At 34.4% G+C, this 25,990-nt stretch overlaps 1 protein-coding gene and 1 long non-coding RNA gene across 20 annotated transcripts in view; one reads left to right on the top strand and one right to left on the bottom strand.

Annotated features, from left to right (window-relative positions):
• The window catches only part of LOC147833446 (uncharacterized), a 165,252-nt gene that overhangs the window by 137,071 nt on the left and 2,191 nt on the right, over positions 1 to 25,990 (bottom strand). For 5 of the 14 annotated variants that reach the window (XR_015511967.2, XR_015511952.2, XR_015511953.2 and 2 more), the window contains exons 1-3: positions 17,069 to 17,209; positions 15,332 to 15,425; positions 12,724 to 12,848 (exon numbers count right to left, since the gene is read on the bottom strand). This is a non-coding gene — a long non-coding RNA (uncharacterized LOC147833446). Of the gene's footprint in view, positions 1 to 12,715; positions 12,849 to 13,327; positions 13,394 to 15,331; positions 15,426 to 17,068; positions 17,210 to 25,990 lie in introns of those variants that run through there. The other 9 variants (XR_015511955.2, XR_015511956.2, XR_015511970.2 and 6 more) reach the window with 4 other exon arrangements.
• sybu (syntabulin (syntaxin-interacting)) lies at positions 4,429 to 25,148 on the top strand. 6 transcript variants are annotated; one of them, XM_087286112.1, is made up of 9 exons: positions 4,429 to 4,679; positions 4,955 to 5,009; positions 12,563 to 12,616; positions 12,795 to 12,972; positions 15,340 to 15,537; positions 18,014 to 18,113; positions 20,382 to 20,537; positions 21,853 to 22,005; positions 23,450 to 25,148. In XM_087286112.1, exons 3-9 carry the CDS (start codon positions 12,593 to 12,595, stop codon positions 24,522 to 24,524), a joined length of 1,884 nt encoding a protein of 627 aa, XP_087142238.1. In that variant the 5' UTR covers positions 4,429 to 4,679; positions 4,955 to 5,009; positions 12,563 to 12,592; the 3' UTR covers positions 24,525 to 25,148.

Here is a 25,990-nt window from a genome sequence, read left to right on the forward strand (position 1 = left end):
AGTATAACGAAATAGTAATGAATCATATACAAAAAGGAATCGGTTTTAGGCGGATTCGATTCTTTACTGTTCACTAAGGAGCCGATTCATAGAACCGAACGGACACGACTCGACATGCAGGCAACGGCTCTCCTAATTTGAAATTCACCTGTCGTCTTTCATCCAGCGAATTCATCCTCGGTAAGTGTTTTAAAGTCAAATTCTGTCCGTTAAAGGATTGTTTTATAAGTATTTCTGTGTATTGTGTGTGTAATTTAAAAGAATTAACCAAGTGACATTAGTTGTAGGTTCTTATGTTATGTCACACTATCCGTTAACAAACGGTAACGTTATTTTAAACAAGAAATAACAGACGCCAGGCGGTCATTGTAGTGTTTGCGAGGTATTAGATACAGTGAGTTTATCTTGAGTGAGTTTTTGACCATACGTTAATTTACCTGAAAAAAACATAACTTTAACTTATTGTAACTGCATTAATGAATTCTCTATTTCAGCACAACACTGAGATGAAGGCGAAGTCACCATGAAAAGTTAAACGTTTAACGTTACCGTAAGGTAAGCTCTGGTCTTCACATAGTCATTATGACTAAGTTATCATTATGGTAACGTTAATATTTTTCAACTGTAAGTTAGTTATTTAAACTAAACTCATAATGAAATGAGTCTTAACTGTTTTATTAAATGGAGCTGAAAATTAAATGCAGTTAAATTATTTTAAGCTAACGTAAATATTAACAAAATACATATTAATTGTCTATTTCTCAATAATGTTAATGAGCTTGATGTATAGTGTGTCATTAATTGTACATTTACTTTTTGGTGTTCATGTGTACCTGAGGTGAGTGTACGTGTATATACGTGTGTATATATATATATATATATATATATATATATATATATATATATATATATATATATATATATATATATATATATATATATATATATATATCCATCCTATTCTAAGTGAAATTGATGGGGTCAGGGAATGATTTGTGTACAAATGTATTTTAACCCCATACAGATTGGTATGGTTGTACCATAGATTTAGATTAATTAATGTTAAGTCTTATTTTACTCTTACTATATTTATCTGTTTTTCAGCTACAGTAATTGATGTTGAAAAACTGATGCAACCAATCACTCCTCACTTGATTATTCAAGGTAATGTTGATGTCTTCCTCATTTTGATTAGATTTTTAAATGTCAAGTTGTTCACAGATTTGTTGTGAGGAGTTCCTAAGATAAAAAAAATCTGGTGTTAAAACAGCCACGGCTATCCTATTTGCCTACCAAGTGCTGAGTAAATATTAGACAAACATTTTTTTCTATAACTGTTGTCTTTGTGTTTATTAGCAATTTTACTGGGCGTATGTGTTTTTTTTTTTTTCAAACAGCCTGGAAACTGTAAGTTTAGTTCAATATGTTATTTTATGCTATTCATTTTTGTGTTAACATGGATTGCATGTTGAAGCTATCGTTTTATAGTGGGAAAATGTAAAAGAGAATCACTGAATACAATGGCATAATGATTCTGCTTGTTCAAAGAAAGTACTTGATTTAGTTTTCCTCAAGCGACACATCAGTTTTTATGACTATTGCTTGACACTTGAATTGAAGGGACAGTTCATCCCAAAATGAAAATAATAGCATCTTTGGCATCCTCCACTTGTTTCAAAATAGTTGTACATTTAATTTGTTCCGTTGAACACAAACTCGTATTTTTTAAAGAAATTTGGTTCAAACATGGATGTCAATAGTTACTGGTTACTAACATTCTTCAAAATATCTGCTTTAGTGTTTAACAGAAATTTAAATGGATTTAAAACACATGGAGTAATGGTGGCAAAAAAGTAAAATATCCTTTTAAATATTTTATTCTGAGACTTATTTATATGCGTCTTGTCTTTTGCCATATTGTCTTTCTAGTTCAGATTGTGATGAGCCTGGAATGTGACACCAGTTACTCTTAAGACAAGAACCGAATAAAGCACAGATGTGGAGGGATTTGCAGCCAAACTAACTGGAGGGAAGGAACCTTTAGGTAAAAGCACCTGCTTTATTTAGATCTGAAGTATTTTATTTGACATAGAGATTTATTGTTTTAATTCTAATTTAAAGCAAACAAGGTTGAGCACCCCTGGTCTAAAAGCTCAAAAATGCTGTTTCCGTGATAAGGTTAAATGTAGTTCAGAAATAGACTCATTAGGATCAATGCTTAAAGTAAACATTTTCTTCTCTCTGTAGACCAAACATGTTTACTATCCCTCACATTTTAATAAATTGTTTCTGTTTTTGTTTCTTACAGTGTGGGTGAACATACTACCTGGATGTCCAACAAAGGCTGCACAAGAGCTCATTTGATAGCACATATTCTGTCCTGTCTACATCTCTGATGACCTGGAAGTGCTTTGACATCAGTGAGTAATACATCTTTATATTGTCATGCATACAGGATTTCTGTAAGCTTAGCTTTAATGTTAGTTTCTAATCAGCAGTGACTGTTTTAAAAAATTAAGTATTTAAATTATTCTAAACGTTTTACTGATGCTGTGCACAGTAACGTTATGATGATTTAGTTTGAGGAAATGTCACTAGAGGGTTTGTATTAAAATAAATAAATAAATAAATTGTATGAAATGACTCGATAAAATGTTTATTTGTCTCGCTGACATGCCATCACTGCTGCATATTAAAATACAGTAATACGAATTGACAGCAGAATATTACCACAAACATTTAATGAAGTAGGCTAGACTGCTCTTTAGTTCTCTACTCAACTTTAACACATTTCCTCGTGTCGCTGAGCCTCTCTGCAGATTTTGCCAAAAATGAATGCTTAGTGATTACTTTGTTTTATGCAAACCAAATATCAGTAACTCATCATTAGCATTATTTTAAAAAATCACCCACAGCTTTCATGTTCTCTAACGCAATCTTATCTGTAAGTTAGAAGTGGATTTTTACGTGTTAAAAGCCTAAAAGTATTTAATTAATATTAGTCACGTTAAATTAGATTATTTTTATTTATTTAATTTTAAATATGTAGCCTCTTAAAGTGAGAATGAACTGTGTTTACCCCTCTTAAATCCGTGGAAGCACTAGTAGTGTGATCATGGAATCAGATATTCGAGCTATACATAGTCGGACATTAAGTTAAAATGAGACTTTATTTTTTACACACCTGTGTGGTCACCTGACTAGCGATCTTCAAGAACAATGCCCGCTGATCTTTTCCCCATTAACGTTAGTGTAATTGTGAATTGACAACAAACTGTATTTCACCAACAAAAACAATTAAAAAAAACTGTTATATATATTATAACTGTTATATATATATATATATATATATATATATATATATATATATAAAAACAACAGTGCAGTGTTTCGTTTCTGAATGAATTAAATGGTTTGAGGGATGATTAGTTTTTACTTCGGTGATTGATTTTGCTTGTCATTTTTGCAGGATCATCAGAAGTGCTGCTGCCCTTTTTCACTCTCCCTTTCCACATCATTTGGCCTTCATCATTTCCTGTCTTGTAGCAGTATTTTCACCTGTTTTTAAAATTGTAATAATTTTTGATGCATTAATTGTTGACTGGTTTTAATGATCAATTGTTTATTAGTGTTCTGTTGCTCTGTTATATTGAATTATTGCTACTGTTTTAGCATGGTTTACACAATAAACCTTTATTGTGAAGTTAAAGTTTCAGTTTCTTTATTTTTCTTGTATTTCTTGAACAGTTAAAATAACACTTGTGCAATTTTTGAACATTTTTACCCATTATAAAGTAGCACTATTAAATAAAATAAAATAACATTTAATAACTGTAAAATACTATACAGTAATAATGAAAGTAACGTTAAAATACCGTAGTTCTTCATGGTAAAAATGTACAATAAAATACTGTTTTCAGTTTTGCAGTATGTGTATCACAACTGTAATTGGTGTTACAGTAAAAATCAACAACAGTAAAATGATGTATTACATTTTACAGTAAATGTAATACTAATGTAATTAGTATTACAGTAATGTTACTGTTTTATGAAATACAGCAGCTACTGGATAATTGTTGCCAGTAACTTACTGTTAATTTAACAAGAAATCGTTTACAGTGTATGCAAACAGTATATAGAAAATGCATTGTATAAAAGAATAAGTTTTTAATTTATTTTTACAATATTGTATATATGCTACATATAAATTAAGATTACTTGACAAGAGACACGTTTGTCAGTCCAAAAAGTGGCGTAACAATCCCATTTATTTAAAGGTTTCTAACAGCTTTTCACTTGCCAAAAGCATAAGGTCGTCATTGCTCATTAAAATTCGTGCGCGTCAGTAAACCCACTTGTTAAATCCCGATCCGCCACACAAGGGTTAATTTCTGCTGCGCGTTACATAACACACTCGAAACATTGGTCAGATTTGCGTTGTCCTGGCGATGTCAGTGTCCTCAGCCTCTTCTGCTCGAGCACAAACAAACACAGACACACACACTGATGCTGTGCTGAATAATCTAGCAGACAGAGGCTGAAAGTCCTTCACATCGCATCAAAACAGCCAACAGCAGCAGAGCGGCGAGAGCGCGCATTGTGTTGTTTTGAGGAGCCACGGGGCCGCGCATCCTTCACTTTCTCTCATTCACTCGCAGGAATCAGCAGCGCATCACCAGGCAAGTGTCTTTACCGTCTGCGTCACACTCTTATTTCCATAATATTATGGATTAAAGGACATATTTTCACAAAAATAATGTATATAAACTGTATTATTATAGGTATGGATTAAATGCGTATTCTACTCAACATGTTAACTGAGACAAACCAAACGCGACGCTATTGTTGATTGTTGATTACCGCGTAGCCTATGATTGTTTTATTCATCTTCGTCATTTTAGTTAGTTATTTTATAATTAGTTGTGTATTTATTTTCTTATTTATTCATTTTTAGGCGGGGCAGAGGCGTCAGTGCACAGTTGTCAACAAGCTGAACGTCTGTCAGTCAGGTAACTGTCAATCATCTTTGGTTTACTTCATTTTACTCGTCCCTTCGCCTTTGTGGTAAAAGTCTTGTTTTTGAGAGGAAATTCAGTGTGCTGTGAATTCACAGAACGTTCTAAAACACTGTAAAAGTGTACTGTGCATGCAAAGAGACATTTATGTTTGGTAAAATCTAAACTAATACGTGTTAATATTATTATTATTATTATTATTATTATTATTATTAAAATATATGTCAGTGCATTTTATCTTTTCTGATTTAAGAACACTTTTTAGTGTATTTTTTTGTTTGAGAATAATAAAAATGTAATTTAAGTATAATGTTTTTCAACAAACAAAATTAAAATATATTTTTCTTATATAATGTCATAATTTTAATACACCCGTCAAAACTTTATTTATTAATATAAAATATAACATTTTATATATTATTATTTATTGATATTTATTAATATTTTATTAATACTTATAATTAAGTTAATAATTATATATTATTAAGTCAGAATTATTAGCCACTCTGTTTTTTCCAGTTTGTGTTTAACAGAGAGAAGAAAAAAAAAAATCAACCCATTTCTAATCATAATAGTTTTAATAACTCATTTCTAATAACTGATTCATTTTATCTCTGCCATGATGACAGTAAATAATATTTTACTAGATATTTTTCACTTCTATACAGCTTAAAGTGATATTTAGAGGCTTAATAGGTGAATTGGGTTAACTAGGCAGGTTAGGGTAATTAGGCAAGTTATTGTATAATGATGGTTTGTTCTGTAGACTATCGAAAAAAATATAGCTTAAAGAATCTAATAATATTGACCTTAAAATATTTTAGTTTTTTTTTTTTCATTTAAAACTGCTTTTATTCTAGCCAAAATAAAACAAATAAGACTTTCTCCAGAAGAAAAAATATTATCAGACACACTGTGAAAATTTCCTCTGTTAAACATAATTTGGGAAATATTTAAAAAAAGAAAAAAAAATCAGAGGGTTAATAATTCTGACCTCAACTATACATGTTTAATGGTGTATTACAAAAATCTAAATTTTTGAAATAATAATTTTTACAAATTAAAATCTAATTAAATCTCTCTGTTGAAAAAAATCTTGTTTTTGACAGAAAATTCAGTGCAATATTTGCAGTTATTATATTTAAATGACATATTGTTCATCGATTATTTCATTCTGATAGAAGCTATAACTGTATTAGAGCAAATATTACAGTTAAACAGTAAAGTGGTTACTAGAATCCCTTTTGGGAATAAAGTAAATGATTTTTAAAGCTAAAAAAAAGATGTGTGCCTACAGAAACTAATCAACGCAACCTTTCTGTCAGGGAAATGTCAACAAACTTTCATTTTGATTTATACTTTATCTTAGCAACTCAAAACAAAATTCTAATGTGGTAAAATTGTTGTTCTGACAATAATCCAGCTGAGTATTCACACAATTCTATCAATAAAGTCCTAATGGATCATTTTGTAGGGAAAACCTTGTTTTTGACAATTGGTGTTTTTTATCATCTAGTTTGTCTACAGAAAAACTATTTTAATTGTATAATTAAATTAAAATGGTACTGTTTTGTGGAAATTTAAGGTAAATGTATTGCAGCATTTGTTTTTTTTTAAGATCAAGATATCAAATTACCTTTCAGAATAACTAACTGTATAATACTTATATAAATTTGATCCAACATAATTTATATTACATTATTATTATAAAGTCATATTTAGAATTTGTCCCAGCCAGGCATGACACATGAAGAACCTCAATCAATGCAAGGATACATTGAATCCTCACTGGAAATATCATTTGAGATAGATATCTGCTGAAATAACTATAGCCATTTAAAAATGCATGGAATGCTGTGAACTGTACACTATTAGAGAAAACAGAAGTAGAGAAAAAAAATGCTAAAATTGGTAGTCATGTACACTGACTAACGCACAACCTCAGCCTGTATTCAGCCATCTTCTTTTGTAGTCAAACTCAAACAGCAACATTGAAACAATGAGCAGAAGATGTACTCACAGCCAGAAGCAAATGCATCTGCACATAACTCTCTGTCTCAATAACATGGAGTCATCACTGATTTAGTGGACTATAAAGACAGAGCTAAAGTAAATGATTCAAACTCTCTCTAGATGCTAACATGAAGAGGACAACCTGAATAGTTAAACGTCTGCATATTAGAACTACAAACGTTAAATACTCTTCAAATTGCTGATTATAGTAGATAGCAATAATGATGACAATAGAGGGTACAGTAATTAGCTAAGAGAAGCATACACCGTAAAACTGACTTTCATTACTGTCATGATTTATACATGAACTCATTCATAATAAAATATGTGAAGTATATTACATAAGCTGTTATGATTCAGCGAATACTCTCTGACTTCCCTCCTGTTTCTCTTCTTCCAGTCATGATATTTCTAGTCAGTACGCATGAGCTGACTTTAAAGAGATTGCATCAGTAACTTCTAACTCAGTCAGGCTGAAACTAGTCTCAGCTTTTCTATTAGGCTGACAAGACAGAGTGAAAACACTTAAGCTTCTTGTTTTGACACAAGATATCAATCTAGGACAGAATGGCTGACTAGTGTCCCTGGCTTCTTTAAATGGTGTTTGTTCCTCTGCATTGCCAGGTCTTAAGTCTGTTGTTTGGTACTGTCGTTAAGAGTTGATTTGGACTCCAAGAGAGAATAGGCTTGCTCCCATGAGTGGCAATTGCATAGCAAACTGATTAAGTGGACCAACAAATTAAATCAAGCAAGCAGGTCGCTGGTTTGAGTCCTAGCTGGATGGCATTTCTATGGAGTTTGCATGTTCTCCCTGTATTCATATGGGTTTCCTCCAGGTGCTACAGTTTCCCCCACAGTCAAAAGACATGCAGTATAGTTTCTTAAATTTCAAAACACTGGCATTTTTATTTTATTTATGACTTATTTATTTATTAAATATATTTTTATTCAACTTCAGATTTTTAAATGTCTAACATTTTCACAGACCCCCTAGTACTCTCCCCTAGACCCCTGGTTGTCACCGGACTTCTATTTTAAAAAAATTATAAACATTATATTGTCTTTTTCTTCCATTTAATCAAAGAAAATTATTTCATTCAAAGCCAGATAATGACATTTGTAAATGTCAGTGCAGTGTTTTATTTCTGGATGAATCTTTTTTAAATAATTAGGGGAAACTGTTTACAGACTAAGCTTCATTTTGTAAATGAATCAGCCATTTGAACTAATCTAATAAATGAAAAATTTTATGAACTCTTTAAGAAAGGAATCATTCATTCATTCATTTTCCTTCGTCTAAGTCATTTACTCATCAGCGGTCACCACAACGGAATGAACCGCCAACTTATTCAGCATATGTTTTACACAGCGAATGCCCTTTCAGTAACCCAGTAGTGGGGAAACACCCATACACACTCATTCACACACTTACAATACAGCCAATTTAGTTTATTCAATTCACCTATAGTGCATGTCTTTGGACTGTGGGGGAAACCGGAGAAATGCCAACTAATCCAGCCGGGATGCGAATCGGCAACCTTGTTGCTGTGACGCAACAGTTCTAACCACTGAGCCACCATGTTATTAGGACAGGAATCAAGATGTTTTTAATGTCAATATCACACACTTCTACTGCAAAAATAAAATAAAACAGTATTAATGTGAAAAATTATTAGTTTAAAAATAGCAGCATTCTTAATTAAGTTTTATTAATATATATTTTTTTTAATATAGAATACTTCTGTGACAAGGCTGAAATTTCTGCAACTATTTCTCCAGTCTTCAACATTTGCATTGAATATTTCTATTTATTGTGCCTAAACCACAATAAAATGAATGAAATTAAATTTTAAATCTGAAAACTTGACTGACACAGTTTTAATTTCAATTCACTATAGAACTTCCATGTTAAACTGCTTTGACATAATCTATATTGTAAAAGCGCTATAAAAATAAAGATGAATTAAACTGAATTAATTGAATTAACATTAAAATACTGTATGCAAGTTGTGTTAGAATGTGTTCGAATTTAAATCTTTTAAATAAGATCAAGTAGCATGTTTTCGATATGTGAAAGAAATGAAGGACTTTAATAACGATTTTGCTTCGGCTCTTCTGTAATAAAACAGGACATCCTGATACAAAAAGCTTTGCCATGAGTGTGAATCTTAACAGGTCAGTTATGTCATCCGCATTAAAAGCAACCCTGACCCTTATATAACCAACTTCAAACAGATGCTGTTAAAAAATACAACAACAACAACAGGAAATTGACCAATGACGTCATAGTCAGTCAAGCATGATGCGTGATATTAAATTATTCAGCCGTTGGGCTTCAGTCTGTTACTTATAAGTGGATCTGAAATACCCAAAGCAGTTAAATAAACTAAGTGCAAGGACGGGCTTTTAGCATCTCTTAGTCTGGACAGGGATTAAATTGACCATATTACAGTACTTCCTTCTCAAAGTGCAAAGCCTTTTACGTAACATTCTGCTAACTCACTGACAATCAACTGAATCATGTTAAATAACAGCACTGGATCAGGTTCATTTGCTGAGTTTCCAAGTATGACTCAAATTAATTAGTATTTTGCAGGTGGATTAAAAACATGATAGGACAGTACAATTCAAAATGATTCACAGAGACAAATGACCATATGGAAAATATTTTGGGTAGAAAAGATAGAAAAAGAACATATTTGATATATTTGAAACTGTCTTTTCTGAAATCCTGGCTTGACAGCCATATTTATTACAGACATTAAAACACAGGCATGTTGATGACATTTCAATTTCAAAACAATCAATGCCAATAAAGAAAACATTGATTTCCATGTTGGATTCTAAGTGGACTGCAAAACAAATGCCAAAATACTGGAATTGCAGATATGGAAAATGAAAAATTATAAAAACTATAGAATACAAACTGTTGCACTCATTGTAAAGTTTTATTGCTGTGAGTTTAAAACATTAATTATAGAGTAGAAACAATTTTGCTAAATCCTCCTTTACATTCATCCAGTTGCTAAGACTAGGAGTATCTCGCAAATGCACAGAGACTCCCGGATACCCGTAAATGAATGATAATCTCTCACAAACCGGTCGTTAAATACATTGCACACACCTCTCCACCGCATCCCCCCCTAGCTCTTCAGGTATGTACGCGCAACTCACCCCAACCGTCCTTCAGGTACGTCTCGCGCACACATGCCCCTATTCAGATACGTCGCTCACTCCACCCCTGACACCCCTCAATGAGGCTGACACAGACACACACACAGACACAGACACACACACACAACGCGCTGGAGCGACTACCCTCAAATTCAACACGCATGATCGCGTTCATCAAATTTGCTTAAACTAAGCGTCCTAAAGTATTACTGTATTTCACAAGGATTCTGACACAACAACGCAAAGCATACGCTTTCGTTGCGTTTGATGAGGAAAGACGCTAAACTTGGAGGGCTCATGCTGAAAGGCAGTCATGCCCTGTCTTTGACAGCTCGCGAATTCACCAGAGACTTTCTGAGTACATTTAAATAAGACACCAATACTCCGATTTTAATATGATTAAGATTATACTCTTATTAAAATTCTACCGTGTAGCCTAAGCAGTGATTTTATTACCTTAAAGGGACACCGAGTCACGAAATGCGGAGGATTTTCTTTCTGTTCGCCATGCGGTATCAACTTACAACAGAAGTCGAAAGTTAAAAATGAAACACCCGAAATTGCATGAAACTCTGGATAACCTGTGATGCAACAAATTGTTTTATACTGAAACTTGCCTTCCATAAGTACTTCCTTGGTCTTATCCACATTTCTGGCATGTTAAACACACATCCACCAATAACACGTCAATTTTTTTTAACGTGTTAATTATTTAAAATTAATCGCATGCGTTAACGCACTAATTTTGACAGCGCTTTTATATATATATATATATATATATATATATATATATATATATATATATATATATATATATATATATATATATATATATATAGCTTAATTTTGTAAATGAATCAGCCAATTGAATAAATCTATTGAATGAAAAATTCAATGAACAACTCTTCAAGACAGGAATCATTCATTCGGTCATTTTCCTTCGGCTTAGTGAGTAAATTGTCAAACTACACTGTAAAAACTGTAAATTAGCAGTTTTTGTATTTTGTGATTTATGTTATTATCTATTTATGCTTTTGATTTGCATTATTGGACCTTGAACTTTCTTCCAACAACCTTTAACAAGTGAAGGTTCAGAAAAGTGATTTTATGAACATTTTTAATAGTTTAAAGTGATATATTGTCTGGGTTGGTGTTGTATTTTATGCTACAAAAACATTGTAAAAAGCTGCCAGTGCATTTTCTAATGTTTTACAGACTTAATTCCCTACATATTATTTCTTATACATTCATATACTATATTATTTCAAACTACTAAAATTGAGTAGTGGAATGTTTAACATCAAAAGTCAACAGAGCAGAGATCAAGCTCCCATAATGCAATTCACAACCGTGAATAAGCAGAAAACACTTTGTTGTCAAAAGTTGTTGTCAACTTTTTAGGTTGATAATTTACTCACTAAGCTATTTGCAGATCCCATTGTCTCTTAACCTATAAAACTATAAAAATACTTAATTCATTCATTCATTCGTTCATTTTCTTTTCGGCTTAGTACCTTTATTAATCCGGGCCCGCCACAGCGGAATGAACTGCTAACTTATCCGGCACGTTATTACGCAGCAGATGGTAACCCATCTCGCTGAAACATCCACACACACTCATTCACACACACACACACATTCATACAGTACGGACAATTTAGCCTACCCAATTCACATGTACCACATGTTTTTGGACTGTGGGGAAAACCGGAGCACCCGGAGGATACCCATGTGAACGCAGGGAGAACATGCAAACTCAACACAGAAACGCCAACTTACCCAACCGAGGCTCAAACCAGCAACCTTCTTGCTTTGAGGCGACAGCACTACCGACTGCGTCGCCTATAAAAATACTTTTAAAACCTATAAAATATATTGCTTTAAAATATCGTAATAGTTCTTGAGATATCTAAGGTTGCATAAATACAAAATAAGTAAACTATATTACACATTTCCAAGCTAATTTGTAAAGTCAAAAGATTTTATTAATATACCTCCCAGTCAGTAGGTAAAAATAACAATGATGACATCTTTCTGAAGTCATTTTTACCCCGCTCTAAATTGCCTCCAAGTCTCCTGAGAAAATTGCCATTTTGACCCTCTTCAAAATAGCAGATTAAATTTGTTATATATGCATCTATGTCATTTAATATGTTGCAGTTATTCCAATATATGCCATCCTTAAAAATGAAATATTATCAAAATCAGAGAAATGTAGTTGATTTGACATCATCTTCATCCTGTTGTGCTCTTTTTACAGAGCCCAGCATTAATTAGGTTAACACTCTGGCACCTTGCGTCATGTCCTAATTCATTTTGCACACAATCATGTTCAAGCAACCTTCATTTCTGTTTTACAGGTTTATTGAATTACCTCCTATTTAAGAAGAATGGGACCTTTACAGACGTACGAGGTGCTTGTTTATCTTGCTGCTTAAGCATGGAAGATATACTGGATTCAAAAAAGAACAGATACTGACTTAAGCTCAGTATCAGTTTTATACAAGATTAACTAACTCACCTCAGATGCTGACAGTTTCAAGATTGTTTGTCTGTAGATAGTTCCTAATTTCTGATTTTCCATTTCTAAAGGTGAAAGAGAAGAGAAACATGCGCAGCCGGATTCCAAGATTTGTCCTCCACCCTCTGCGTACAAAAGAAAAGGAGTTATCAGTGTCCAACATGCCACTTTCAGAAGAGGAGAGCAAGGATTTCGACATCAGCTCCCAGCACTCCAAAAGAACCATCAGTCCAAACAGCCTGTCCTCAGGTAGACCGCATTACAACCATTCTTTAATTATTTTATCCTTTAAAAAGTTTTAATTGTTCTTCAAAATTTTACCAAATTATGTTTTAACAGAGCAAAGGAAATTTTAATAGTATTTTCTAATATATTCTGTCTTCTGGAGAAGTCTTTTTTCGTTTAGATTGCATGTTGTTAATTGAATATATATATATATATATATATATATTTTAAAGGTCAATATTATTCAACACAGGCTCATTAGGAAAATGTGCCGAGGGATACTGATTTTTGAGAACCGAGAAATATATGCTTGCGGGTACATAAGGCTGTACTTTGTGTGTAAAACGAACACAATTGAGCAGTACAGCTGAACTCTTACCTCTGCATGGATGGCTTTTGTTGGTGTGACTGGTTTGCTCAGTAGCTCACCACGAATGCCATCAGACTTGGGAGGTGCAGAAGAGCAGACAAGGGTTTAAATCCAGAGAAGGCAGATTACAGAAACCAGGTAAAACAAAAAATAAATAAATAAATAAAATTAAGGTAATATATAATGCCCTACGACAAACCGACCTACTTCTTTCACAAACATGCACAAGAAGGATACAGCGCCCCTAGCTGATTTATAAGAAATGTAGGACATATGAGAAAAGACATCAAAATTCTGATTGTCAATGTCAAGATTGTACTCGCTGCCCTCTAGTGAACTTGTGAAAACTAAAACTGCAAGAAGACATAGTTCAGGGTATATTTCTCGGTTCTCAAAAATGTATTCCTAGCTAAATTTTCCCACTGAGCCTGGATTGATATCATTAGCCCCCTTCATTTTTTTTTCAATTGGCTAAAACAACAAAACACTGTTGTCCAATAACTTGCATAATTAACCTATCTTGCCTAGTTTAACTAATTAACATAGTTAAACATTCTAAATTTCACTTGACAAGTTGAATATGAGTATCTTGTTAAATAATAACTAGTAATATTTTATGAACTGTCATCATGGCAAAGACAATATAAATGTGTTATTTATTAACTAAACTGATTCCTAATAAATTCATTCATTTTCATTTTCTTTTTTAGTCCCTTTATTAATCTCGGGTCGCCAGAGCGAAATAAACCGCCGACTTATCCAGCATATGTTTTTATGCAGCGGATACTCTTCCAGCTGCAACCCATCACTGGGAAACATCCATACACACTCATTCACACACATACACTACGGACAATTTAGCCTACCCAATTTACCTATACCACGTCTTTGGACTGTGGGGGAAACCAGGGCACCTAGAGGAAACCCACAAAAACACGAAGAGAACATGCAAACTTCACACAGAAATGCCAACTGACCCAGCCAAGGCTTGAACCAGCGACCTCCTTGCTGTGAGGCAAACGTGCTGCAATGCGGCACCCTGCCACCCTCCGAATAAGTTATTATGTTTAAAATTGTGTTGAGGAAAAAATCTTCTCTTCATTAAACATATTTTAAAAATAATACAAATTTCACAGGATGGCCTATTTTGCTTAAAAACAATTTTCAACTGTACAGTATGTTGCCCTCCACTAATATCGATGCCCAATATGAGCACACAAGTAGTCAGGAAAAATAAAAACATGCAGATCTTTTGCTCAAAATTTTTTTTTTTTAAATAATAATAAATAAATAAAAAACAACAATCAAAAATGTTTAAATTTTTTCAAGTAAACCTGGCTAACTATAGGAAAACTAATTAGTTCAGTCATCACAGGGGTTTTTATGTGAGGTAAAAGCGAATTATTCATTATGTGCAAGACCAAAAACATGAGCTTCACAAAATAGGAAATGGCTGTAAAAAAAACAGGAAAAACACTGAATTGCCCATTTCCAACATCAGGGCATTAATGAAGAAAAACTCCAGTCAGCTGGAAGTGTAATGATTCAGCCTGAAACAGAATTTGTGTGTCTCTTGTCCCAACAGAGAATAGTTTAAGTTCACAAAACAATCTATAAAAATGACGGCTGAAGAATTGCAAAAGTTCGTTTAGTCTTTGGGTCACAATTTGTCCAAAACTATAATCCATCATCACTTATAATGTGTTTGAAAGAGTTTGAAGAAAGAAGCCTCTTAGTTCTTATCCCAAAACAAAATCAAGCATCCTCAGTCTTTGATTCATATTTTCAGCTAAAGATTAAACAATAAATACAAAATACCAAAGTTGCCAATATTAGTGTAAAACAGCATAATATTACATCACAAACCAGCCCTGAAATGTCAATATTAGCTCTCTGACATTATTTTCATTGATGGCCTGGTACATCTGACCTCTCTGATAAGTAAATCAGTATAGTATGACCTTTAAACAGCATTGAATCATTATAGAGGAGTATTTACACATTTTCCCCTACCTTCTTAGATGATACTGGATGCCCAAGCAGTCAATGTGCATCTCCAAGCAAGACTCCCTCCGGCTCTGACAACAGTTCACTGGCTTCTCCTGGACTGGGAGAGCGAAAGGTGAAGAGAGTGAGGATGAATGTGGAGGCCGAGTGGAGCGCACCGACACAGAAGCACAAGAGAGAAGAGCAGCAGCGCACATCCATCATGCATAAAGGTAACTTTATGTGATATTAGCTACTTTTTAGATTCCGAAGGTTGTCAAAACAATATAGAGATAATTAAGTGATGCAAAGATTAAGTATGAGCTTAATATAGAACTATTTAATGTATTGTGACCTGATCTATTTTAATAATAAATAAAAATCAAACGTTTAAAAAGTGATCACTGTAAGAAAAAATGGTCAAGTTTGAAATTAAGAAAGTTAAATTAAAAAAAAAACATTTAAATTGTACTAGTTTCACAGATTTCATTTTATTTAGGCAAGAATTTAATTAATTCATAGGTAAAAAAAAAAAAAAACATTGGATTTTATTGTTTTTGTGTTTTTTTAAAACATTGGATTTAATTATTGTATTATTTACAATAATTTACAACTATAATTACATTAATAATTTGTGTTATTTCATCTTGTTTTTTCCCCAAATGATCTATAACAGTTTAGAATCATGCAGATAACATTAAACAGAGTTTCCGCAGGTTTAATCAAGTCAAATTGAAGAGTTTAAGACCCTTTTAAGACCATTATAATTGAGATTTTAGACTTGTATAGGGCTAAACACTCATAAGTTTTGATAATGGCCTGGTTGGACCTATGGATTTAGAAAAAAATGAAATGTAGTTATTTCTTTATGACATTTTAATGTGTCAAAACAAGAAAACTCTAGTTATAGACTTTTTAAAATATGTTTCTTTTTTTAAATGACAAGTTTAAAATTGTTGAAAGCATATTTATTATGAAGAAAACTGCACGAAAAATCAAAAAAATATTTGTTTGCTTTTGATTTAAATTAATTTAGTATAACTCTTATCCAACTCATGTGTTTCTGTTATAAAACCTTAAGTTCCATGCCTATTTATAAATATTATGTCCACTTTCTTTTGTAAATAGTTTTTGTATAACAGTAAGATTATGTAAAGGGATATATTGCTGTTATTATCATGAGGAATTGTGTCATTGTTTTTAGTTTTCTTCTCCTGATTAGAGATGTTAAGAATTGCTGTAAAATGTCTAACAGCTGTTGTGAAATAAACATATCTTTGCTATAAAAAAATCTTTAAAATATATATTTTTTTAATTATTTAGATAGATTGTTGGTGACTGGATGCGTGTCAGCCCGATGGATAACATATGGATAACATTAATTTATTTTTCTATTTTTGAGCAAAAATCAAAAAGACAACACAGATTTTATCATGATTTACAAGAAAACGTTTTTCAGTTTAAGAATAGTATATACACAAAACTTGTCAGGCATTTTTAGATGCCAACAATAACTTAAATACCAAAAATATATATTAAAAAAAAAAGCTTAAGCAATTAAAACGAATGTTACCACTGGATTTGAAATATAATGTTTGGTCAGTTGCATAAACAACCACTAGCGCACTTGCAAGGACAGTTTGCACACATTATCTTATTAACGTTCATGCAAGCATGCACGTTCACTGGAGCTTAAGTACACAAACAAGTCAACACATTCAACTTTCTATCACAAATAATAAATATATTTAACAATGATCCCACCTGCCTGTTAAATTCTGCTTCAATGGGTTTCCTCTGAAGACTCTCCTTGAAAATAAACCAAACATCAGAATCAAAACAATCCAGGAAGTAGCAGCTGCCATGTGTTTGATTACTCTCTCTCAAAGAGGACACTGATTGGTTGGTTTGTAGATGACCAATCAGTGCAATTAAAAATAGTTGGCTCCTCCCACCACATGTGAGAATTTCACAGCATTTGAGCTTGATTTGTATTGAGCAACTGCACAATTTTGGAATTGTTAAAGAGTTAGTCACATTTGTTTGGTTGGGTAGAGAGTTATTCTTCACATTGGAGAAGTACACATTATCATGGTTTTATCAAAAGGAAAGCGATGCTTCTCAGGTGTGTATGTTTGAGTAAAATCAGTTTTTTAATTATATTTCCCACTTTGTCTTTTAGTTCTGTTTGTTCAGAATTAAATACTTAATGTATTTATTTATGCTTGATTGCAATCATATCTAGTTTTGTGTGTTATGTAATATGCATTTTCACTTATCTCAGTGGTAATTCCACAACAAAGAACAAATGTAATCAGTATTAGTCAATTTCAATTAGTACTTTTCAAGACAGAATATCCTCGTTAATGTATTTAATAGCATCTTCCAGCAATCTTAGTGTTAATGCAATCTAGAAAAGTTAAAGTAAAGCTGATATGCAAAATAAGGGATTTCTCTGTCAATCTTCTGAAAGATTCACACTTAGCTCTTCCATTATGGTAGCAGCACAATGTTCATCATAGCTTTCCTCTTTGATCTGGCTTCTGGAGATATGCTAATTGGAAAAGTTATTGAGTTGTGCGTTTGGCAAGTTTGAAGTCTTTACTTTCACAGTCTTTATGGATACTCTTCAGTGGACAGGTTTTGCTGACGCTGAGGTCTTTTTAGTGGAAACTTTAGACTTTTGATCCTCATTTCTTTGCCCTGTAGGCAGTGAGACAGATTTCAGCTCATCAAGCAGCGCTGGAAGCTACAAGACCCGAGAAACTCAGCTCAGCAACTCTGCGGGGAAGAACTTATCTTCTCGAAGGTATGCTTCATGCTGTATTTTGTGCGTTTCAGTAGCCTCATCCAAAATATTCAGTAAAATTGATTAATACTGCCATCACATGCTTTAGAATTATTGTGTCCTCATGAGGAAACGCGAATGGAGGAAAAAATGAAAGTGAAATTTACTAGTACTGAGATTTTCATTCTGAGTTGATTTTAATATCCAAGTTTACATTTGATATGCTATAACCTTAAAAGTCTTTTCCAAAAATATAAGCTGACTATCTAGTGCAGTGAATGTTTTTTGGTTGTTAACCAATACATTAATTTTCAATAGAATAGAGTCACGTTTAATTTTGTTCTTTTTATACAATTCAGTGACAAGTGCTAGTTTTTTTTCCAATTGAGAAACAAATATTTAGCAATAACTGATAAGCCTTTAAAGACTAGGGATGCATGATACTGTTGTTGGGATTTTCTTGATTGCATTAGCCATTTCCATGCGTGTTCAATGAGAGTCAGGAGAGGTTTTCTTCAATGCCAAAGTATTACGCATGGAATTGATTGACGTCATTCAAGAAATTTCAACACTGTAATTCAATACTGATACCAATACTGGACCAATCGATACTGATATTTTAAAAACATCCATTTCCCACTAACATTTTAACGCTGTTGAGAATAATCTTAAACACAGCTAATTTTTCATTGTGTTTAACAGAAATTACTTTGATTGGTCTTAAAGGTCATCAGTGCACAAACTCATCGCTGTTTACTAAGTGTAACCACAGATACAGACACTGCAGTGTTCTAAGTCCTCGAATCATCAGCGAAAGGCTCATATGTTAGCTTAGACAAATCGACATGACTTTGAAACGCTCCCATGTCCCTGTACCTGTGGTTACACTCCATAAACAGTGGTGAGTTTAGGGAACTGATGACACCATTGACCAACTGAAAGCTGGTCTAAAGTCCAGCGCAGACTATGTTAGTTATGTGCTTATATAGGTTCAAATTCCTACACATTGCTTAATACACACAGGATGTACAGCAATACACATATCTTTACAAATGAAAAAAAAGGATTAAAATATTACAAAAATTATTTTCTACATAAATATAAAAAACTCTGCCTCCATTCCTTCATGTTGGGGAGGCTTTTCAGTTTATTCATGACAATTTGCAATTGTACAATGTTATTATTAGCAGAATTATTTATTATATGCATATTTATATTTGTTTTAATAAAAACAAGTTTTGGAGATGTATTTATCACCATATGGGGTATAAGAATAGGATACGAAAGTAAAGAAAAAAAGGTAAAGAGGCTGAATAGAAGAGGCTCATTCTTAATCCTTGCTGCAAATGGTTTGTTTAACTGTTTCCTCGCTTGTGAAGTGTTACGTTTTTCCACAATATAGATAAGAAATGCAAGATGAGACACTGATTGGGCCAAACTCGGTCCTGGAGGGCCGATGTCCTGTAAAGTTTAGTTCCAACCCCAACCAAACACACCTGGGCCAGCTGATCAAGCTCTTACCAGACTTTCTAGAAACATCTGTGCAGGTGTGTTGAGGCAATTTGGAGCTATAGTCTGCAGGACACCAACCCTCCAGGACAAAGTTTGGACATCCTTAGTTTAATGCACCTTAGTCTTGTACCTTTAGTCTTTTTGTCTGATTTCCACATACATGATGCTTCAAAGCAGCCTTGTAGCTGGCTAGTTTAATTCATAGTCTTTAAAGACTTTTTTTAACCCCTATGGGAAAACGACTACCTCCAGAGCTGGCATTTTTGTAAACAAGACATAAGGAGTCATGGGACAATAGCCGATACCAAGGTTTACCATTTTTTGAAAAAGTCAAGGTTTTAAACTGCAAAAATATTACCGTTCCAAAGGTATATGTAAGGGGTTTTAAATGTTTTTAATGTGTTGAAAATAAATCTGTGTTTTTTAAATTAATGAAGGGAGCAAAAGCCAATGATTTACTTTAATTATTTAGACGGACATGTTTACTGTTCCAAAATATTATAAATGTTTGCTAAAATAAAACGCATTGTGTTCAATTAGGGGGAAAAAAGTTGTTGTTTTGTACTCAGACATTTTAAAAGAACTTATTTTAGGGCAGTATTAACATTACTGCGATACAGTAAAACTGCTATTTTTATGCAAGGTGATCATACCATTAGACACTTAAATTGGCCCATGCCTAGACGTGAGCACTAATGCACTCAATTTTTAAACATAGCCTATATAAGTCTTGCCTCTACTGACACCATCCTATTTGCCTGCTCTTATCTCCCTCAGCCGTGGGCCCCACATCAGGAGCCTGCCTGTGTTCAAGCCCGCAGGAAGCCCCTCCGCTCCTCGTGATGCAGAGCTTTACGCCCCAATCAGGACGCCCCCAAAAACACCCTCCTTTACCAACAGCAGCAGCTGCAGCAACTCCAGCTCTAGCAGAAGGTACACACCAGGGCCAGAAGCAAACAAAACAGTCAGACGAAAAGCCAAAGACACTTACTGGAAATTGAGAACATGGCAGCCCTCAATTTATTTCCATGTAGGGCACCATACAGATAGAGGGTGTTATCATGTCCTCAGCCTCTTAACTGAATAAAGGATTAGGTTGGTCACAGTTCGGCTCTGTGAGGGTTTGAGGGGATTTTAACAAAAAAAAAGTCTGCTCTGATTTTGCCCACGCAGACTGCGGATTTGTTGGCTGGCTGATAGGAGGAAAGTGTTTTTTCAGTACTGCGTTTTTGTAGAGAGGGTGAGGGGGCATTAATATTTCATGTGCGCACACACGCACACACACACCCAGAATGTTTGAAGATTTTTCTTTTTTTTTTAGGGTGTGTCATTTTGCTTCTTAATAACAAGATATTTCTCTAAAATTGAGAGCATAAGAAAACTATTGGGTGGTGTTGTTGTTGACTAGATTAAAATAAATGGGGTTTTTTGAAGGGGGGGGAGGGGTGTATTTTTTTGTATGTACAGCTTCTGTTTATTTAGATTGACTGTTTTATATTTAGTTATTTTTCTATTACACACTATTTTCTTGAAAAAAAATTCTTTCTAATTGAAGCACAGATTGTGTGTGCTCTGTAATGGCTGCCTTGGCTTCTCCAGGGTATTTGTTTGTTTTTTTTATTGTTCAGTTACTGGCCCAGATGCAAATTTCACTTCAAAGCAACAGAGCAGGTTGCTAGGATATTATGCCTCTAGTTCTATTGCGTGCTAACAGAGTTGTTTCTTTCTTCTTTTCTTTCTTTCTTTCTTTTTCTTTCTTTCTTTCTTTTCATACAATTTGTTTTTTCTGACTTTTGCATACGTTTTTCTATTTGTGTCTTTATACTTAAAATTGTGAATATAAATGGTCATGAAACCGCCCCCCTCTTTGGGTTTAAGTCCACCTCAGAATTTTTTTAAAAAACTCATGATGGGCATGGAGCGCTGTGAGTGAAACAGTCAGTAACTGAGTGTCCTGCTAAATATGTTATTTGTAATTTAATATACACATAACCACAATTTACTATCATTATAAAGATAATTGTTTTTATAAATAATTGTTTATATAATTGTTATATCTATCCTTTTGTATATTCTGTTTTGCATGATGTTTTTTTTACTTAAATTGTGAATTTCATACCTTAATGTTTTCATACTGTTTATTGAGCAATTTAAATTTTTCATGAATTTCATGAAAAATTAAATTTTTTTATACATTATAAAATAGAGAGATAAGCCTGCTATTTTTATTTTTATTTTTTTTCAGAAGGACTGCTCCTGTTCGTTATCATTCCTGTGGAGACAATCATGGCATCAAGCCTCCCAATCCCGAGCAGTACCTTACTCCACTACAGCAGAAAGAAGTGGCCATTCGACACCTCAAGACCAAGCTCAGAGACTCAGAGAACACCGTTTGTGATCGGTGAGTAAAAATATTTGAGGTAGATGCGATTTAAGGTGAATCAAAGTCCCTTTAAGGCAAGTCATTTCACTTGGCGGCCATCTTTGAAATGTTTCTTGTACAGTGTGCAGTGTTTTGAATGGGGAAACATCAAACTCTCCAAAATTGCTTGCCCAGCTTACTATTAAACTTTACATTAGGAATTACCAATAAAATTAAACCACAACTGTTACTTTTGTTTCATTTTCTAAACATTTGAATCGCACAAAATCTGCATAAAATCCCCTCTGGAATGAGCCCCTCTCTTGGAGAATCTTCAGTCTACATTGAGCAGTGATTGGCTCCTGTACTAGAAGGTGGAGCTTCATTCGGCATTATGACTGTTACACTTCGAAAACTATAGGTCAAATGTATATAGTCACATGTCTTGTGTTTTCTATAGTTTTTGGGTGAACTCTGCACGTTTGCTGTAAATAATTTGGGCATTCTGCGTTATTTACACTGTACAACGATAATTTGCTTATGTTTGTGTGTTTGAATTGACTTTGTATGCAACTTACTTGCCCAAATTCTTAATTCCATGTTTCGTGTGAACACAACATAAGGTTTCATCACTGCCTCATGACTCTGCAAGTTCTTAACATTACATCACAGTGCATTTTTGCATTTACAGTTGTCACTTTTTATTCACAGAAGTTATGTTCTAAATATAGCCCGCAATGGGCGAAACCTGTGAAGTTATTATAGATGTTTTAAGGCTGTAAAACCCCTCACTACACCTTTTTATACACTTTTTCTTAGACCGACAATAAAATTTTCACACTTTTCACTCTTGTTTAAGCACTCTCAAAGTTCAAACTTTCATAGAAAAATAAGTCCAGTTAATAGAATGCACATGATAGTTGGAAGTAACACAAACTGGACGCGCATATTCGCATGTTATTTAAAATGAAATTATTCAGATGGCACTTTGTGGCATGACAAAAATATGAACAGTGTACTGAGTCGTAGCTGGGCACCACAGACAGTCCCCGACTTGCAGCGCTGGTGTGTGTACCTTGATATAAACCCATGTTTACAATTTTAAAATGCATGGCATTGTGTGGCGTGGCACATCCGGTATGGCCCCATCGAAGATTTGTTAATTTAGTGAACTAGGCACATTTTGTACTGTACAGAAGACACAGAGAAGATTGATTGACAATGATCTACAGCCAATCAGGACGCAGAACACAATGCGTTGTAAAAAAAAAAAAAAAATGCATGTCAAATTGTACAGAAAAAATCCACGAAATGGCGAGGCCACAAAACTTGAACTGCATCATGGCGAGTGATCACTGTACATGTGAACTTTATTATTATTTTTTTTTTAATATAGAAAAAATACCCATGTATGTATGGCCATTGCCTAAATATGAATCATTCTGAATTTCCTCATCAATTGTTTTAATTTGACTGGTTACAGGGAGTCTGAGATTGAGGAACTGAAATCTCAACTGGGACGTATGAGGGAGGACTGGATAGAGGAGGAATGTCACCGTGTTGAAGCTCAGCTGGCTCTTAAAGAAGCCCGCAAAGAGATCAAACAGCTGCGCCAAGTGGTGGAAACCATGAAGAACAGCCTGATGGAGAAGGACAAAGGCATACAGAAGTACTTCATTGATATAAACATCCAAAACCGGAAGCTGGAGTCCTTGCTCCACAGCATGGAGTTGGCGCAAAATGGATGCAACTTGCAAGATGAGCCGACGCTGGATTTTATCTGCGAGGCTCCAGAAAGTTCTACCGAGGCGAAGATGGAGCTGGAGCTACATTGTGGGGAGCAAGCAGTGGAAGAAATGGCGAATAGTGAGCTGCTCATCAATGATGAGATGGTCAACAGAGTAGAGATTCTCATGTCAACCGCAGTCGATTCCAGCCAAGATGGAAGCACCAAGATCATCTCCCAACCAGGACTGTCCTGCTTGGAGCCGAGTGTTTCAGAAAAGAGCACCAAAGAGCATGTCTCAAGCATTCCAATTGGTGCAGAAGATAAAGGTATTCAGACTGATGATGTGATCTACAGCACTGATCTCCAAACGCTGCTTTACCAACTGCTAAAGCTCCAGGGTGGGGGATTTCCAGGCCTCCTCGTTCCTTCTCCCAACCAATCCCATGATATCTCTTCAGCACAGGCTCCCAAAAAGTCACAAAAGGAGGAGTTACCTGAAGCACACGAGCAAGATGTTGCCATCAGCACTGCCCAAATTGTTCCCAGTGATTCTGGTTTGGGTTTTTCCGAGCCTGAAGTGGGTCCAGAGTTTATGGAGGAGATGAATTCGAAGAACAAGGCAGTGGTTGGGAAGAACCACTGGAGCAACAACTTCTTTGTGGATTTGGTTGCTGTTGCTGCACCCGTCCTGCCCACCGTGGCTTGGCTTTATTCGCAGCACGGTTTGGTGGGAGGGGCTCCGGTCTACAACATAGCTTCATTGATTCGAGGCTGTTGTGTTATGGGATTGCACTCGCTCCGCCATGTGTCTCACGGGCCGGACACTTAGCGGCCCTCACCTACTTCTACAACAAGAGCACTTAAATCTTCATCTTCAAGTATAAATCGTGTTTTGTACACTCGTGATTTGATATGCATAGTTTCTGTTTAGCTGCATCATTCCTATTTGCACTGTATTTTTGCCACAAAGGATGACTTCAAGGGGATATCAAGGGACTTGTTTTGTCTTTTATTTCTGTTATTTATTGACCTTTTCGTTTGTTTATTTATAAATATTTTTGCATAATCTGATCATCTTGGTAGGTGGTTATGTTGCTCGAGTCTTATTTGCTGACTGCGATTCCCTGCTTTTTATAAAAGAGTCAATAGGGGTTGACTGTCAGTTAGTTGCGACTTTTTTTTTTGTTGTTGTTGTTGTTGTATAGTTAAAGCATCACTAGTGTTCCAAAAGAACTGAAACCTTCTGCCAAAGCTTCAATGTGTTCAGCGTTTTGTGTTAAGTGAAACTGTGTTTCTCTCCTTTGGAGTTTAGAGCTATTATGTGTTTCCTGAAAAGCAACACTTGCCACAGTACAGCGAACACTTGTTATGTGCCTGAGCTATGTGCAATATTTTTGTTAATATGATATGTATATCATTATATTTATTATTAAAGCATGGAAAACCCCTTCAAGAGTGGACTTTTTGTTTTGTGTGGGAGGTGCTTGTCTTATGTCTGTTTCCACTGAGTGGTATGGTTCGGTATGCTTTTATGGCCGTACCACTTTTTGGGTACCCTATGCGAAGGGTACCTACCACAACAAAAGGGTACCAAAAAGTGGAGCTAGACACGCAACTGGACGCTATTTGTTTGGAGATGCATCGTTCGCTCATGCAACAAGCCAGAATGATAAAGGAACTGCCATGTTTCAAATACACAGCTGAGACATTACACCGTAATAATACATACAGAAAATAACGAGACATGGTCGACCTGAGTTCAAACAAACCTTGACGTCGTCTTGATGAACAGCTACAAAGCCAAGAAGAAGAGCAGAATTCACCCTGTGCCCCGTCGTTTTTTTACAAGGCCGTCTAGAGGTTTCGCTTTCTAGTGTGCACTCGTCGCGTGCGTGTCTATACTTAAAATAACAAACTTCTTGATCTGATAATAATAACGTATGCATGATTATTGAAGTGCTTCTGACATCCGATCTGTTCAGAAATGAACAGATGCCAGACTGACGTGAAAAAACAAAAGAGCAAATGATTCTTCCAGCAACCTAAAACATGAACAAAACATGTTTAACTATTATCATCACCGTTTGAACTATTATGAACTCAGAATGACTGAATTACTCTCTAACCAAGGTTACATGTGCTGGTGAAGATTTAAGATACAGACGCACTGACTTCGTTATATGTTTTGAACCCAAATAAGGACTAAATGTATGATGTGTGTAGTTTTTCTGTAACTGAACATATCAGAGACTGTAAGGGTCTGTATGTGCTCATATATGTTGCATTTATTTATTT

Source organism: Danio rerio, chromosome 16 (genome assembly GCF_052040795.2).
Source record: "Danio rerio strain M-AB ecotype USA chromosome 16, GRCz13ab, whole genome shotgun sequence".
Lineage (NCBI taxonomy): Eukaryota > Metazoa > Chordata > Actinopteri > Cypriniformes > Danionidae > Danio > Danio rerio.

Bases quoted from the DNA above. Each gene is read 5' to 3' on its own strand.
- sybu (XM_087286112.1), top strand. From the start codon at position 12,593: ATGGGACCTTTACAGACGTACGAG. The intron at 12,973-15,339 runs GTAGACCGCATT...CTACCTTCTTAG, and splicing joins TCCAAACAGCCTGTCCTCAG to ATGATACTGGATGCCCAAGC. The intron at 20,538-21,852 runs GTACACACCAGG...TTTTTTCAGAAG, and splicing joins AACTCCAGCTCTAGCAGAAG to GACTGCTCCTGTTCGTTATC.